General features: G+C 44.7%; 1 protein-coding gene across 1 annotated transcript in view; it reads right to left on the bottom strand.

Moving 5' to 3' along the window:
- Positions 1-294: 294 nt before the first annotated feature.
- Positions 295-15,956, bottom strand: part of MYLK3 (myosin light chain kinase 3) — a 39,954-nt gene continuing 24,292 nt past the window's right edge. Inside the window, exons 9-13 of the mRNA XM_012002458.1 lie at positions 13,114-13,184; positions 6,524-6,652; positions 4,510-4,662; positions 3,429-3,561; positions 295-1,074 (exon numbers count right to left, since the gene is read on the bottom strand). Of these exons, the coding sequence (XP_011857848.1) occupies positions 1,015-1,074; positions 3,429-3,561; positions 4,510-4,662; positions 6,524-6,652; positions 13,114-13,184 (546 nt within the window). The 3' untranslated portion in view covers positions 295-1,014. The remainder of the gene's footprint in view (positions 1,075-3,428; positions 3,562-4,509; positions 4,663-6,523; positions 6,653-13,113; positions 13,185-15,956) is intronic.

Genomic DNA, 15,956 nt, shown 5'->3' with positions numbered 1-15,956 from the left:
CATAAAGGTGTTCATCTTCGTCATCTTCCTGTTGAGTAAGCTGCGGAGTGGGATGAAGAGGAGAGCACGGTGTTGCTGTCCCAGGGGTGGCAAAGGCAGAAGAAAATCCACGTATAAGTCGACCGTGCAGTTCAAACCCTGTTCAAGGGTCAACTGTACATGTATATAGGAAGTGTACGTGTAGAGTGACAACATCGAGCGTGCTACAGCCTGAGGCAGCAGAAGAGCCGCTCTCCTTGATGTCTCAGGATATATCATTTCTGTGTTTTCTCAGAAAGCTGAACCTCATTACATTCTTATCTCTTTCATAAATGGCCTATCAGCTTCCAGACTTACAAGACCAGAAATGTGTAACTAAGACAGAGGGGTTAGGACAGGGCAGAATTACCAGAGAGGTGCAGGTGTGTGGAGATTTAAAAAGCACATTCAAAATGATCACTGCTCCGATTTGGCTATGAGAGTTGACATATTTTGACATTTCAAGTGATGCTGATTCTCAAGAGGGAGCATAAGTTAAAGCAAGTTTGAAGATCACTGTCCTAAATCCACATGGCTTGACACAAGAATGGGGTAGTACAATAAAATGTCAGCTCATACCTGAGCAAATCAAAATTCTAGGAATTCTTTGTACTGGAGGAGATAATACGAATAACATGGCCCCTGCAAAGTAGTCTACTGAGTTATTTAATCAGTGTGAGTTTAGAATTTAAATTCGACATATGCAAAGTACCTACCTAAAGCATCCCTACACTTACCACCAAAAGTAGGTATATTTGAAAGGTACACAGAGCATTTCACACGTAGTGATCTTACAAGGCAGAAAAAAAACGTTCTTAGGAAGCTTCTTTACAGCCACTTTTCATCCACAAGGAAGGCAGCAGCCATAACCATTTTTACAAAATAAGTGGAATCAATAATACCAAAAAGCCAAATTATTTAAATTTTCGAGTCATCTCTTCACTTCACCACTGGCCTCAGTAATTTCTGGACCCACTGGAGCAGCAGAGTTGAAGGTTAGGGAGAAGTCGGAAATTTCCTTAACCTGTTGGCAGCAGTCACCACATAGAAATGTTTCTTGAGGCAAAGAGAGAATAAAAGAAAAGAAAAAGCATATATTTCAGACCAGTTGCTTTATGAAGAAACAATAAAAGGATTTAAGTGAGTCCAGCTGCTGGGGTTGGTTTAAATCTGATCACCTAAAGGAAAAACAAGTTTCTAAAATAATTATAGAATAATCATATGACTTTCAGGGGCATGTTGGGAGTAAATATGAAGTGGGAAGATATATCATCCTACCCCCTTTTTTTCTTTTTTTTTTTAAGGGGGGGTGGGGGTGGGGATGGGGTCTGGCTCTGTTGCCCAGGCTGGAGTGCAGTGGCATGATCTTGACTCACTGCAACCTCCACCTCCTGGGTTCAAGCGATCCTCCCACCTCAGCCTCCCAAGTAGCTGGGACTACAGGCAAACGCCACCACGCCCAGCTAATTTCTGTCTTGTTTATGTAGAGATATGTCTCCACTATGTTACCCAGGCTTATCCTGCCCTTTTCACATTTAAAAAATGGAGCACCTTAGAACAGTGTCTTATTTTTATTTTTTATCAGCCTACATCGTGCTTTGATAGAACAGTGTTTTTCAAATTGTGATTCACAACCAAGCAATGGGTCATGAAATCAAATTGGTGGGTTGTGAACAGCATTTAAAAAATAAAGCCAAGTGGCACAGAATAGAAAATATCAGAATACATCATACTCTGTTACAGAAAATGTTGTGATTTTTTTAAAACAGAGATGGGAGTCTCACTCTGTCACCCAGGCTGGAGTACACTGGCGAGATCATGGCTCACTGCAGCCTCAAACTCCTGAATTCAAGTGATCCTCCCCACTCAGCCTCCCGAATAGCTGGGACTATAGGTGTAGGTCACCATGCCTGAGTCAAATTTTTGTTGTGTGTGTGTGTGTGTCTTTCCCGGTATGTGTGTACACGTATAGGTATTCTTGTGTACTGGCTCCATACATAAAGAGTTTTGTTCGTGCTTTTGGATCCCCAGTGAGGATCTAAGTCTATATTAAATTGTTGGAAGCCACTTCCCTGGATTACAATTGCTTTTTTTTTTTTTTAACTATACTTTAAGATCTAGGGTACATGTGCACAACATGCAGGTTTGTTACATATGTATACATGTGCCATGTTGGTGTGCTGCACCCATTAACTTGTCATTTACATTAGGTATATCTCCTAATGCTATCCCTCCCCCTCCCCCCACAATAGGACCCGGTGTGTGACGATCCCCTTCCTGTGTCCAAGTGATCTCATTGTTCAATTCCCACCTATGAGTGAGAACATGCGGTATTTGGTTTTCTGTTCTTGCGATAGTTTGCTGAGAATTATGATTTCCAGCTGCATCCATGTCCCTACAAAGGACATGAACTCATCCTTTTTATGGCTGCATAGTATTCCATGGTGTATATGTGCCACATTTTCTTAATCCAGTCTGTCACTGATGGACATTTGGGTTGATTCCTGTCTCTTATACACATCTAGATGTGTATAAGAGACAGGTCATAAATAGCTCTTATTATTTTGAGATACGTTCCATCAATACCGAATTCATTGAGAGTTTTTAGCATGAAGGGCTGTTGAATTTTGTCAAAGGCCTTTTCCACAGTTGCTTTTAAGATAGGTTTTATGTCCATGGTACTAAAGAATTCTGTTGTAAACAAAATTATAAAGTTTTAAAAGTTTAACAGGCCTTTCTTATCTCCCACTTCTAAAATGTGGAAGAATCAAGCCTCAAGCTCTAAGAAGTTAGTTCAGGAGCTTCACTGTGATTGCCACTGAGAACATACGCTTAAGCTTCATTCTGTCACTTCAAGTATCCATATAAGCACAACCAAATGTAAGTTTTATGCCAGTTATTTTTGCTCTGTGACATTTTTAAATCAAGTTAGCAGCTTTTGACATGAGAGAGATTTTTCCCCCTAAATAATCTTTCTGTTTGGAATCAAAATGTAAGTAAAAATTTGGCTACAGGCTGGGTACAGTGGCTCATGCCTGTAATGCCAGCACTTTGGGAGGCTGAGGCAGGAGGATTTCTTGAGGCCAGGAGTTCAAGACCATCCTAGGCAACTTAAAAGACCCTGTCTGTGCAAAAAATAGAAAAGTTAGCAAGGCATGGTGGTACATGCCTGTAGTCCCAGCTACTTAGGAGGCTGAGGTGAGAAGATTGCTTGAACCCAGGAATTTAAGGTTACAGTGAGCCATGATCATGCCACTATACTTTAGCCTGGGCAACAGAGCAAGACCCTGTCTATAAAAACAAACCCAAAAATAAGAAAAAAAGAAAAGTAAAGAAAACTTAGCTGCAGTTTTTTCAAAGGACAGATTAGAATGACAAACTTCACGTTTACTAAGAGAAAAACCAAATACCTTCCATTTTCTTTGAGCTATGTATTTCTGCAGCAGTAGTTGGGATTTGAGACGAGTTTTGGATCTTGAAGCTTTGGCAGGCAAATTATTCAGCCACTCGTGTTTCAGGCACTGTGTGGCACTCATTCTGCAGCTGTGAAATCAAACAGCAGTTAAGACTTTTAGTTGGAGTTGCATTTTCTCATCCAAAAATCTGTTCAGTTGGGTAGGAAGCCTGAGTCAGTGGAACAGATTAATCATTTAGGCAGATTCATGCCATGTACAAAAAAGGGAACTCCTTGTGTCTAAAATTCCCTTCCTTCAAAGTGCCAGAAGGTCGTCAGCAAAATGTTCTCTGACCTCTATAGCGGGAACATATTCCAGTGATTCTGGGAGCAACCACTTCCCAGAGCGGGCTAAGAAGTTGAAGCAGGGCAGTAGGAAGGCTAGCTATGCCTGGAATTGCTCTTAAAGAAGCAAAAGAACAGGAAATTTGAAGGAAGTTCATTTCTCCTTCCAGTGTATGAAGGCAACTTGTTCATCTGACTTAGATTTTTTTTTTCCTCTCACATAACTTTTCACAGTCAGAAAGAAACAAAACTGTAAAAGTCAGGGAAACACAAGCTGTCTTAGAGCCCAGACTCTTAGGCCTTAGCCTTGGGTTGTTAATACCTTTGGTTATGTCCAGTTATTACCTTATTCTGAGTATCAAAAAACTCACATGGCTTGACCCATGACTTTGATACAGATGCTGAAGCCTAAATAGATCTTCTTCACCAAGAAACAAGGTATTCAGATCTTTCTTCTGCAAATAACATCTGCATAGCTCAGGTTTTTTTCAACCTTAGCCTATGACAAGTGATAACTTGCAGATAGGACCAATCTACATATGCTTCTTTCTAAAACTGTATTTTATGCCCCTACTTGTTTGTTTCATTTATTTCCTTTGTCCCTTTCTCTGTTCCCTTTATTTTTCCAAAGAAGTAGCAAACTAAGAAATCTTGAACGGAATTTGTCCACAGGAGGAAAGACCTTCACAGTCAGCAGTCCTGCCCAGCTCCCAGACCTGGGGTCCCCATGAGTGACAAGCGATGAAAGGTACCTCTTCTCTTTGACCAGCAACCGGGAAACAAAGTCCTTGGCCTCCTCCGAGAGCCCTTCAAAGGTGTCAGCATCAAAATCCCAGCTACAGTTTACAATGAAATTCATGGTCTCTGCATCTGTTTCCCCGAGAAATGGGGACAAGCCACTGAGTCTACAGAAAAGAGAAAGGACCATCAGTAGGTAGAGGCCACATTTGCCAACGTGCATTGGCAGAATAGAGAAGCTTACAGAGTTCAAGTGGACCTAGCCAGAACCAAGAGGGTTCAAAAGAAAAGCATCCCCACTACTTCTCCACAGGATGGGGTCCAGTGTGTTCATTAAAGTGAGGACACGAAAGGATTTAAAATTTGGAGGCAGGAAGAATTTTTGGAATAAGTCCCCTCTTGTGCTCACCTCTTTGCACCTCATTCCTGAAGTAAAGAGTAAAATTAGGGCCCTACTTCATATGCCCAGTTATCAAGTACACATTGATTTAATTTTAGAAATAGAAATAGCCTTCCATGTCCTTGAGACAGCCAGGCTTGTTTAGATGCTACCCAGGCCCCAAGCCAAAGGAAAATGGGCTTTATTAGGCTCCCGCTAGAGGGAGGGTAAAAGAAGCAGGATACCGTGACGGCCAGCCTCAGGGATCTGAACTTCCCCAGCCTGGTGCAGCTCACACATCCGAGTGCAGGGACAGTGCATAGCAGTTACACAATAATCAGAAGATCAGAAGCAAAACATGACTTTGCCTCTGAGAAAGCAGCCACGGGAAGTCCACAGCCGGACAGAGAAGAAAACAGGGAGCACGGGTTCAACGATGCCATAAAGGGTATCCTGCCCTGCCCCCCACCCCCTTACCCCTTCAGTGCACTCCAGCCTCATTTGGGTTTTTATTTTGTTTTGTCTTTAAACAGGGCCTCATTCTGTCACCCAGGCTGGAGTGCAATCATAGCTCACCGCAGCCTCGAACTCATGGGCTCAACCAATCCTCCTGCCACAGCCTCCCAAAGTGCTGGGATTATAGGCATGATCCAGCTCCATTTGTACCAAAGCACATGCATGTCTCTGCTGGAAGGCTTTCTCTCCAGCTGAAGCTTGCTTTACCCACCCAGAAGTATCAGGAAATAAATTCCACCCCATCTCCATCAGTCCACACGGAATAACTTATAAGAGTTAGTGTATAAATACCCCAACTCCCTCCCCTAGATGAAATAACTCTCAGGGGGTATTCCATGACGGATTCTGGAGTTCCCCAGCAGAATGAAACTCTAGTTGCCCACAATTGGGCCTTACTCCTGAGTCATGAATACTTTTGTTTTTTTCAGTTATTACTTTTATGTCTCAGTACCAAAAAATTCAATGGCTCAAGCCATAACTTTTTTTTTTTTTTTTTTTTGAGATGGAGTCTCGCTCTGTCACCCAGGCTGGAATGCAATGGCATGATCAGGGCTCACTGCAGCCTCAACCTCCCAGGCTCAAGCAATCCTCCCACCTCAGTCTCCCTAGTAACTGGGACGACAGGCACGCACCACCATGCCCAGCTAATTTTTTTTGGTTTTGGTAGACAGGGTCTCTCTGTGTTGCCCAGGCTGGTCTTGAACTCTTTGGCTCAAGCAATCCTCCCACCTTGGCCTCCCAAAGTGCTGTGATTACAGGCATGAGCCACCGTGCCCAGCTCAACCCATAACTTTGATACAGCTGCTGAAGCCCAAGTAGGCCTTCCTCACCAAGAAACAGGCCTTTAGACCTTTGTTCCAGGGAATAATATCAGCACATCTCAATTTTTTCAATATTAACCTACTACCATAACTTGGAAATACGACCGCCTTGTAAATATGGTAACTGGCTTGATAACATACCCTTCCCTGGCTCCTTTCCTTCCCCGTCTCCCTACCCTATTCCTCTAGTGGGGTTTCCTGGGGATACTTCCCAAATAGACTACTTGTACTCAAAATTTTGCTTCTAAGACTACCCAAAGGAAGACAAATGACCCCCATCCCCATTTCAGAGCCAGGCTGCTAAGCACTCACAGCATGTAGGTGATGACTCCCACACTCCACATGTCCGTGGGGAATGAGACAAACTCATAGTTGACGACTTCTGGGGCCAGGAACTCAGGAGTGCCGAAGTTCACCTTCAGCTTCTCTCGAGGCTTGTACCTGGGGAGGAGGGGAGGGTACAAAGAACCATGGGGTGAGGCCTGGGAGATATGGATGCTGGGGCTCATTTCTGGTGGGATGCAGACATTCCCCACTTCCCGTCAGCCATATGGCCTGGACCCCACACCCACACTACACTTGTGAATTACTGGGGAATACTCAGATCCCAGGCCCCAAACTTCAGGCTTTTCTAAGTCAGTGATAGAATCAGAAAACTACAGTCTTCCTCCTCCAGGCGTTTGCTTCTGTCAGTAGTCAAATTTATAGAAACAGAAATAAGGAAGGGGTTGGGGCAGGCAGAAAATGGGAAGTTATTATTTAATGGATATAGAATCTCAGTTTTGCAAGATGAAAAAGTTCTGTAGATTGGTTGCACAAAAATATGAATGTACTGATTGTACATGTTTATGGTATATATGGCGCTTTTTTTTTTTTTTTTTTGAGACAGGGTCTCACTCTGTCACCTACGCTGGAGTGCAGTGATAAGATCTCAGCTCCCTGCAACCTCCACCTCCCAGGCTCAAGCAATTCTCTAACCTCAGCCTCCTGAGTATCTGGGGCTACAGGCATACGCCACCACATCTGACTAATTTTTTGTATTTTTTGTAGAGATAAGGTTTCACCATGTTGCCCAGGCTGGTCTCAAACTCCTGAGCTCAAAAACTCCGCCTGTCTCAGCCTCCCAAAGTGCTGGATTACATGCGTGAGCCACTACACCCAACTGGTATATATGATGCTTTGATACATGTGTACATTGTGGGATGGCTAAATCAAGCTAATTAACATATGTATTACCTCACATACTTATTTTTTATGGTGAGAACACTTAAAGTCTATTCTCTTGGCAATTCTCAAGTATACAATACATTGTTATTAACTATAATCACCATGTTGTACAATGGCTCTCTTGAATTTACTCCTCCTTTCTAAGTGAAATATTGTATCCTTTGGCCGACATCTCCCCAGTGCCACCTGCCCTGCCTTCGGTAACCACCATCCAACTCTGCCTGTAAGAGTTTGTCTTTTTCAGATTCCACACCTAAGTGAGATCACGTGGTACTTGTCTTTCTGAGCCTGGTTTATTTCACCTAACATAATGCCCTACAGAGTCATCCATGTTGCTGCAAATGACAGGATTCCCTTCTCTTTTGAAGCAGAACAGTATTCATTTGCATATATACACCCCAGTTTCTTTATCCACTGATGGACACTAGGTGATAACTTTTATGTTATGTATTTTTTAAACCACAATTCCAAAAATAAAAAATTAGAAAAAGTTCTGGACATGAAGTTTAAGGCTAGGAAGAGAGTCAATGGCTGAGTGGGAAAGGGGGGCAAATAGTGTGTTTTAGAAGCACTCTTGAAGAAAAAGAGTCTCTAGCTAAAATTTCATGGGCACTTTTTATTTGCCAGGTACTATGCTAAAAGTTTTATACATGCGTAGCATCTCTTTCCCTCCTTCCAAGAGCCCTATGAAATAGGTAGGATTATTATCCCCATTTTATAGATGAGGCAATTGAGAATAACAATAATAAAATAAATAAAATGAATATTCTGCCAATATACCCTGCTTCCTTTAAATCAGCTTTCAGAGAGCAGTCTCCTCTCCTCCAAATTTGCTGAAAGCCAGGCAGACAATGACTCAGCGCCAACACAGCTGAGCCCATCCAGTGAAAGAGCAGCAAGGTGGCGGGGGTTGAGGGACTGGGCCAGGGGACTAGATGGTTAGATAGATAGGTAGATAGATAGATACATAGATAGATAGATAGATACATGTTATGAGATACATATATAGATACATATATATATGTGGGCTGTGTATCTATATATATATACGTATATATATGTATGTGTGTATATATATATTTTTTTTTCTGGCTTCTAACTTGCATAGTCCTTGTTATAATGTTGGGACACTTTAGGCCTTAGGAGAGAATCTCTCTCTCTGTGTCCTTCTCCAGTCCTTCTTTCACCTGTTCAAGGCAGGACTCTAATCTGACTGTGGATCAAAAGACCCTCATTCTAGAGAGGGTCCTGCCCCCTACCCTAAAGGAAGGAATGCAATACAGAGAGGCTAAGAAAAAGACAGGCCTTGCTGGGTTTAGATCATGGGCTTTTTGTCCAATCATCTTTCTGTGCCATTGTCAATCATGCCTATGTAATGATGCCTCCATAAAACCCCAAAAGGACAGGGTTGGAGAGCTTCCCGAGGGCTGAAAACGGGGAGATTCCTGGAGAGAGGACACTCAGGGAAGGCATGGAAGCTCCATGCCCCTTTCCCCATACCTCGCCCTATGTCCCTCTTCACCTGTATTCTTTGTAATATAAACAGGTAAATGTAAGTGAGTGTTTCCTTGAGTTCTTTGAGCCATTCCGGCAAATTAAGCAAACCCAAAGAGGGGGTCGTGGGAACCCCAACATGAAGACATTCCACCAGAAGCTCCAGAGGCCTGCACTTGTGACCAGTGACTGGGGGAAGAGGGGGTATCCTTGAGGACTGAGCCCTCAACCTGTGGGATCTGATGCTGTCTCCCAGTAGGGGATGTTAGAACTGAACTGTAGGACACCCAGCTGGCATCCGCTGCTCGCTGGTGGGGAACCCACCTGCCCGCTTTTGATCACAGAAGTCTTCAGTGTTGTTTGCTGTGGTGTGAGAGCAGAGGAAATACAATTTGAGAGCTTTTCCCCAAACAGCCACTCGGCATGGAGGTTTTTGGTTTGACTAAGTTTTGGTAAATTGACCTACAGCCCTTTTCACCTCCCCACCAGGTAAGACTCTGGCCTATAGGATAATGTTCAGACGTGTGAGCCCCGCATTCAGGATTCCCCATTAGTGCCCTCATCTTCGACTGTATTTTCCCCCGACCGGCCTGCACATACAGGGTGCACCCTGTTCTCAGCCCACAACTCACAGGGCCCCCCCACCTCCCCTCCAGGTAGTGCTACACTAGAGCTGGCTCTCAGGTGCACAGGAGTCCTGAGTGCCTCTCCTTCCAGCTCCGCCTTCAGTGATATCATCTTGGTAGCTTGTAATTAGCAAACACTGGCAAAGATTACAAATCAAACCCATCCCCTCTCACTCCCCACTCCCCCAGGGCTGGTGCTGAAGCATTTGCCAGCATAGCAGCATTGCCTGCAGACAGCAAATCCTGTCCACCAGTCCCTGCCGACTGCTCAGAAAAGCCTTCTCTGACTCCAGGGGCGTCCAGTGGTTGCTTCTTTCTCGGTGTTCACAATGTGTCCCTGCAAATGCTCATTTGGCAGCGGACCATCAGGTATTTGAGCGTGTACTGCATACACCAGCGTGTACATTCTCAGTGAAGACAATATTGCCCCATGGGGGACAAACATTGGTTCTTGGGGGACAAAACAGTCTTAGCTATTACAATGGTTTGTGGCTCTCCAAAGGGCCACGGCACATAAACAGATACATGGTACATCAGTGGTATTAAATTTCATGGCATTGGGGGACTAGGCGATTGGGGAAATAAAGTCAAAAAGGGCTCACTACAGGGCAGGTAGCGATAATGAAATAGGTTGAGAAACACTGCCCTAGTGTATATGACATGCAAGTGTGTGGGAGGCATCTGAATTTTATAGCATATTATCAGGGAAAATACTAAGCAATTTGCTAACATGGTAGATCGCGTGTGATTTTTTTCTGTTTATGAACTACAATACACTGTGTGATAGAGACCCTGAAGGCCTCGTGGGATGATGTGAACTTCCTCCTGCATTTACACTAGCAGCACATGGGGCACTGAAAATGCATCATCACACTGCAAATGGGTAACGTTTACACTTCAACCAGTGGAGGAGTGACCAGGAAAACCAGCACTGAGGGTGTGGATGCTGCTTGGGAGGCAGGTGCTGGAAGGCAGAGCTGAGCTCAGGCACGCGGCTCTGCATCCAGGGGCGATGCTGTGTTTCCTTCCACTCGTGGATGTGGTGGAGGGCATGGCGTGGTGGCTCATGCCTGTAATCCCAGCACTTTGGGAGGCTGAGGTGGGCAGATCACTTGAAGTCATGAGTTCAAGACTAGCCTGGCCAACATGGTGAAACCCTGTTTCCACTAAAAATACAAAAATTAGCCAGGCGTGGTGGCGGGCACATGTAGTTCCAGCTACTCGGGAGGCTGAGGCAGGAAAATTGTTTGAACCCAGGAGGCAGAGGTTGCAGTGAGCTGAGGTTGCGCCACTGCACTCCAGCCTGGGTGACAGAGAGAGACTCTGTCCAAAAAAAAAAAAAAGAAGAAGAAGAAGAAGAAGAAAAAGAAAACAGCCAGCCATTAGGAAAGAGAAGCAGCTTCCAGAAGAGTTGAAAATTTAGCTGTAGCTGAAAGACCTACCTAGAAGATATGTGATTCGGCCTGCCATGGTGGCTCATGCCTGTAATCCCAACACTTTGGGAGGTCAGGCAGGCGGATCATGACGTCAAGAGATCGAGACCATCCTGGCCAACGTGATGAAACCCCATCTCTACTAAAAATACAAAAATTAGTTGGGCATGGTGGCGGGCACCTGTAACCCCAGCTACTTGGAAGGCTGAGGCAGGAGAATTGCTTGAATCCAGGAGACGGAGGTTGCAGTGAGACGAGATTGCGCCACTGCACTCCAGCCTGGGTGACAGCATGAGATTCGGTCTCAGAAAAAAAAAAGAAAAAAAGATATGTGATTCCCAGAGAAATGTCATTCTTGGAGGCAACAGAATCCTGGAGGAATCCTGGAAGCTGGGCATACAACTACTGCCATGTTTCTGCCATGTTTACGAACTGCGGATGTCTGAAGGTTTAGGGGAAGCCTTCCCAAATGCCAAGGGTCTGCTACTACCACTGCCAAGAACCCACACCCCTGGGCATGCATGCCATGGGCAGGAGCTCTCCAGGCGCACAGTATTCAGCACACATGTGACTGGACTTCACAGCACCTATCTGTGAAGAGAGTAGGGTGATGGTGAAGGGGGCCGCTGAGCAGGGTGCTGGGCTGCTCAGTTCTGTGGGCTCCCCAGGCCTCCTGGGGTCAGGGCGTGCTGGGCTATGTGATGCATCTGCCACCACCCCTGCCCTCCAGGAAATGACCAGTTTAAATACAAAAAGTGAGCATGTGACAGTGTTGGGTGGTGCCATGGGTAGTGTGGCATCCCTGGGCTACACAGCAATATTCGCCACACTGCACTAGCCTTCAGGTATTTTAAGAGACTATGAGATTTTTAACATCGTATACAATGGGCCTGATGTGGTGGCTCAGGCCTGTAATCCTAACACTTTGGGAGTCTCCGGCAGGAGGAACACTTGAGGTCAGGAGTTTGAGACCAGTCTGGCCCACTTAGTGAAACCCCATTTCTACTAAAAATACAAAAATTAGCCATGTGTGGTGGCGGGTGCCTGTAATCTCAGCTACTTGGGAGGCTAAGGCAGGTGAATTGCTGGAATCCGGGAGGCAGAGGTTGCAGTGAACAGAGATTGCACCACTGCACTCCAGCCTGGGCAACAGAGTAAGACTCCATCTCAAAATAATAATAATAATAATAATAAATATACAATGTTTACTTTATTATTTATTTATTTTTAGACAGGGTCTAGCTCTACTGCCCAGACTGGAGTGTAATGGTGTGATTTTGGCTCACTGCAGGCTCAAGTGATCCTCCCACCTCAGCCTCCCAAGTTGCTGAGACTACAGGTGCCCACCACCATGCTGGGCTAATTTTTGTATTTTTTGTAGAGATGAGGTCTTGCTATATTGCCCAGGCTGGTCTTGAATTCCTGGGGTCAAGAGATCCTCCCTCCTTGGCCTCCCAAAAGTGTTGGGATTATAGGCGTTAGCCACTGTGCTGGGCTTACGATGTTTACTTTATGCCCTGAAACTTGAGAACCTAACCTCCCGGATAGGATGGGTCCACATTGTCTGTGTATTTTCTCATTTAACGCTCATAACCATCCCCATGCCAGCAGGTAATGTATTACATCACCATTTCACCAAGATCTAAACCAGTCCTGAGAGGTTACAGAAACACCTACCCATGGCGCCACCCAACACCGTCACATGCTCGCTTTTTGTATTTAACCTGGTCATTTCTTGGAGGGCAGGGATGGTGGCAGATGCATCACATAGCCCAGCACCTCCTGGCCCCAGGAGGCCTGGGGAACCCACAGAACTGAGCAGCCCAGCACCTCGATCAACAGCCCCCTTCACCATCACTGTCCTCTTTTCTCAGATAGGTGGAGTGAAGTTCAGTTAATTCCACAGCCTTTTAGGAAGAAGCAGAGCCCACAACACAAAGCCAGCCCATGCAAGAGCAACAAGGCCTGTCTGCAAGTCAAAGGCCACCAGCCTCTGTGCACAAGAGCTTTCTTGCATCAGTTCCAAAACTCAAGCATTAGCTGGGTCAGGAGTAACCATACCCAGAGAGCCACAAAGAGTCCCAAGGAATTTTGTTAAGGTGTCTAAGTAAAATCCCCTTACCTTCTGGCGAGCCCGAAGTCAATGATCTTAATTTGATGTCCTGTCTGATTGACGCACAATATGTTCTCCGGCTGGGAAAGAAAGAAGTCTGCTTAGCCCAAGCAATAGCTGAGGAGGTCTGCAGCTGCCACACTTGTCTATAGGCCTCTGTTTTCCAGCCTTCAAGGGACATAAATGGCTCAGGGCAGCCCTGCAAGGGCTGGATAGATAAAGGAAATACATGAAGGGACTGGCGAGACAATAAGGATTGGAGTGGACTGTGGGGAACTGGAGGCTCCCAGCCTGTGTAAAGGGACAGCACTACCCAGTCCCAGACACTGGTCACCATGTAGGAGTGTAGGCACAACGCCAGAGTTTCTCAGTCCTCAACAGAAGCCGAGAATTCAGGGATTTTTGTTGTTGTTGTTGTTGTTTTGGTCAGTTTTGTTTTTAATTAAAAGAACAGAGATGGGGTCTCACCATGTTGCCCAGGTTTGTCTCGAATTCCTGAGCTCAAGAGATCCTCCAGCCTCAGCCTCCCAAAGTGCTGAGCATACACGTATGAGCCACCATGCCCAGCTAGGAATTCAGGTTTTTATGTGAAAATTCCATGCTTTTAAATGTTAACAACCAAATGAAATCTAAATTCACATCTCAGAGCCCAACAGAATACCTCTGTGAGGTATAATTGGCCCATGAACTGCTTGTATGGAACTACTGGTTTGGGGGTGGGTTCCCAACCCTGGCTGTATGTTGGAATCATCAGGGGAGCTTTTAGAATCCCAATGTTATACTGGAATGCTAAGAGAATTAAAAAAAGAAAAAGAAAAAGAAAAAATCCCAGTGCCCAGGCCTCAACCCTGACCAATTGCATCAGAATCTCTGGGGTAACACCAAAGCATCACTGGTTGGTTAAGGAGAGCAGAGCTGCTGAATGTCCACCTGCCACTCTGCAGTGACAGCTGTGGCCCATGGCATGAGGGTGGCAGCCTTGGCACGCCTCCCCTCTTACGGCATTTGGATCAGCTCTGAGGCCCTGAGGGAGTCTGGAAGGATGCTCTCTGCTCACGCATGACAAATTTGGGGGTAAGCGTGTTGGGGTTTTGGGGAGAGAAGCTGAAGGAAGATGTAGGGCTTATGACAGACAGGACTTTGCAGACCTAGGGTCTAGTGCCTGAGGCCTAGGGGCTCATTACCTGGTTCTGTAGCCCTAGATGAGTCCCTCTCCATTCCTGAAGACTCAGCGTCTCCATATGTAAAACGGGAGTAATAACCTTTTCCCGTCTGCCCCTCAGGAGGGTGTGAGGATAAAATGACATAACATGCATGAAACACTTTACAGCTTCCAAAGCAAATGTCAGCTACTGTTTCTCCCAACAGAAGCTTTCACTGTTATTTATGTTACAATGGGGTTGTACAATTCCTTCAGAAAGGTGTGAGAGAGTGGTGTTTAAAACTCTCTATGTCTTCTATATAACATCTAGAATAACACTATCTGATAAAAATATAACACAAGCCACATATATAGTAATTTAAAGTTTTCTAGTATGCACATTTAAAAGGGTCAAAAGAAACAGGTGAACTTAAATTTTATAACATTTTAAGTAATACAAATAATACTGATTTTTTCCATAAAACTCACCTTTTTTGGGGTGGGGGTGGGGATAGTGTTTCACTCTTGTCGCCCAGGCTGGAGTGCAGTGACACAATCTCGCCTCACTGCAATCTCCGCCTCCCGGGTTCAAGTTATTCTCCTGCCTCAGCCTCCTGAGTAGCTAGGATTACAGGCGTGGGCCACCACGCCCAGCTAATTTGTTTGTATTTTTAGTTGAGACAGGTTTCACCATGTTGGCCAGGCTGGTCTCAAACTCCTGACCTCAGGTGATCAGACTGCCTCGGCCTTCCAAAGTACTGGGATTACAGGTGTGAACCACCTCGCCCATCCAGAACTCACCATTTTAAAGTGTGCAATTCATTGATTTTTAGTATATTCACAGAGTTGTGCAATGATATCACTATGTAACTTTGGAACATTTTCATCACTTCAAAAAAAAAAAAACAAACCCATACCCATCATCAGTCCCTGTCCATTCTCCCCTCACTTCCCATGCCATGGCAATCATTAATGTCCTCTTTTTCTGTAGATTTGCCTATTCTGGACATTTCATATAAACAGAATCATAAAACATATGGCCTTTTGTGTCTGATTTATTTCACTTACCAGAATGTTTTCAAGGTTTATCCATGATGTGTAGCAGGTATCAGCACTTCATTCCTTTTCATGGCTAAATAATATTCCATTGTATGGATTAGACCATATTTTGTTTATCCATTAACTAACAAAATTAATGAACATTTGGGTTGTTTACACTCCTGGCTATTATAAATAATGCTGCTAAAAACATTTGTGTACAAGTTTTTGTGTCAACTTATGTTTTAATTCTCTTAGGGGTATACCTAGGAGTAAAATTGCTGGGTTATATGGTAATTCTATGTTTAGCATTTTTAGGAACTGCCAAACTTTTTAAAAAGTGAATGCACATTTTACAACCCACCAGCAATGTATGAGGGTTCCAATTTTCCCATATCCTAGCTAATGCTTTTTTTTTTTTTTTTTTTTTTGAGATGGGGTTTCACTCTTGTCACCCAGGCTGGAATGCAGTGAGTGCTTTGATCTCTGCTCACTGCAACCTCTGCCTCCCGGGTTCAAGTGATTCTCCTGCCTCAGCCTCCCAAGTAGCTGGGATTACAGGCATGTGCCACGACACCCAGATAATTTTGTATTTTTAGTAGCGACGGGGCTTCTCCATGTTGGTCAGGCTGGTCTCAAACTCCAGACCTCAGGTGATCCACCTGCTTTGGCC

The sequence above is a fragment of the Mandrillus leucophaeus genome, unplaced genomic scaffold (genome assembly GCF_000951045.1).
Source record: "Mandrillus leucophaeus isolate KB7577 unplaced genomic scaffold, Mleu.le_1.0 Scaffold689, whole genome shotgun sequence".
Lineage (NCBI taxonomy): Eukaryota > Metazoa > Chordata > Mammalia > Primates > Cercopithecidae > Mandrillus > Mandrillus leucophaeus.
This window is presented reverse-complemented; position numbering and strand designations above follow the sequence as displayed.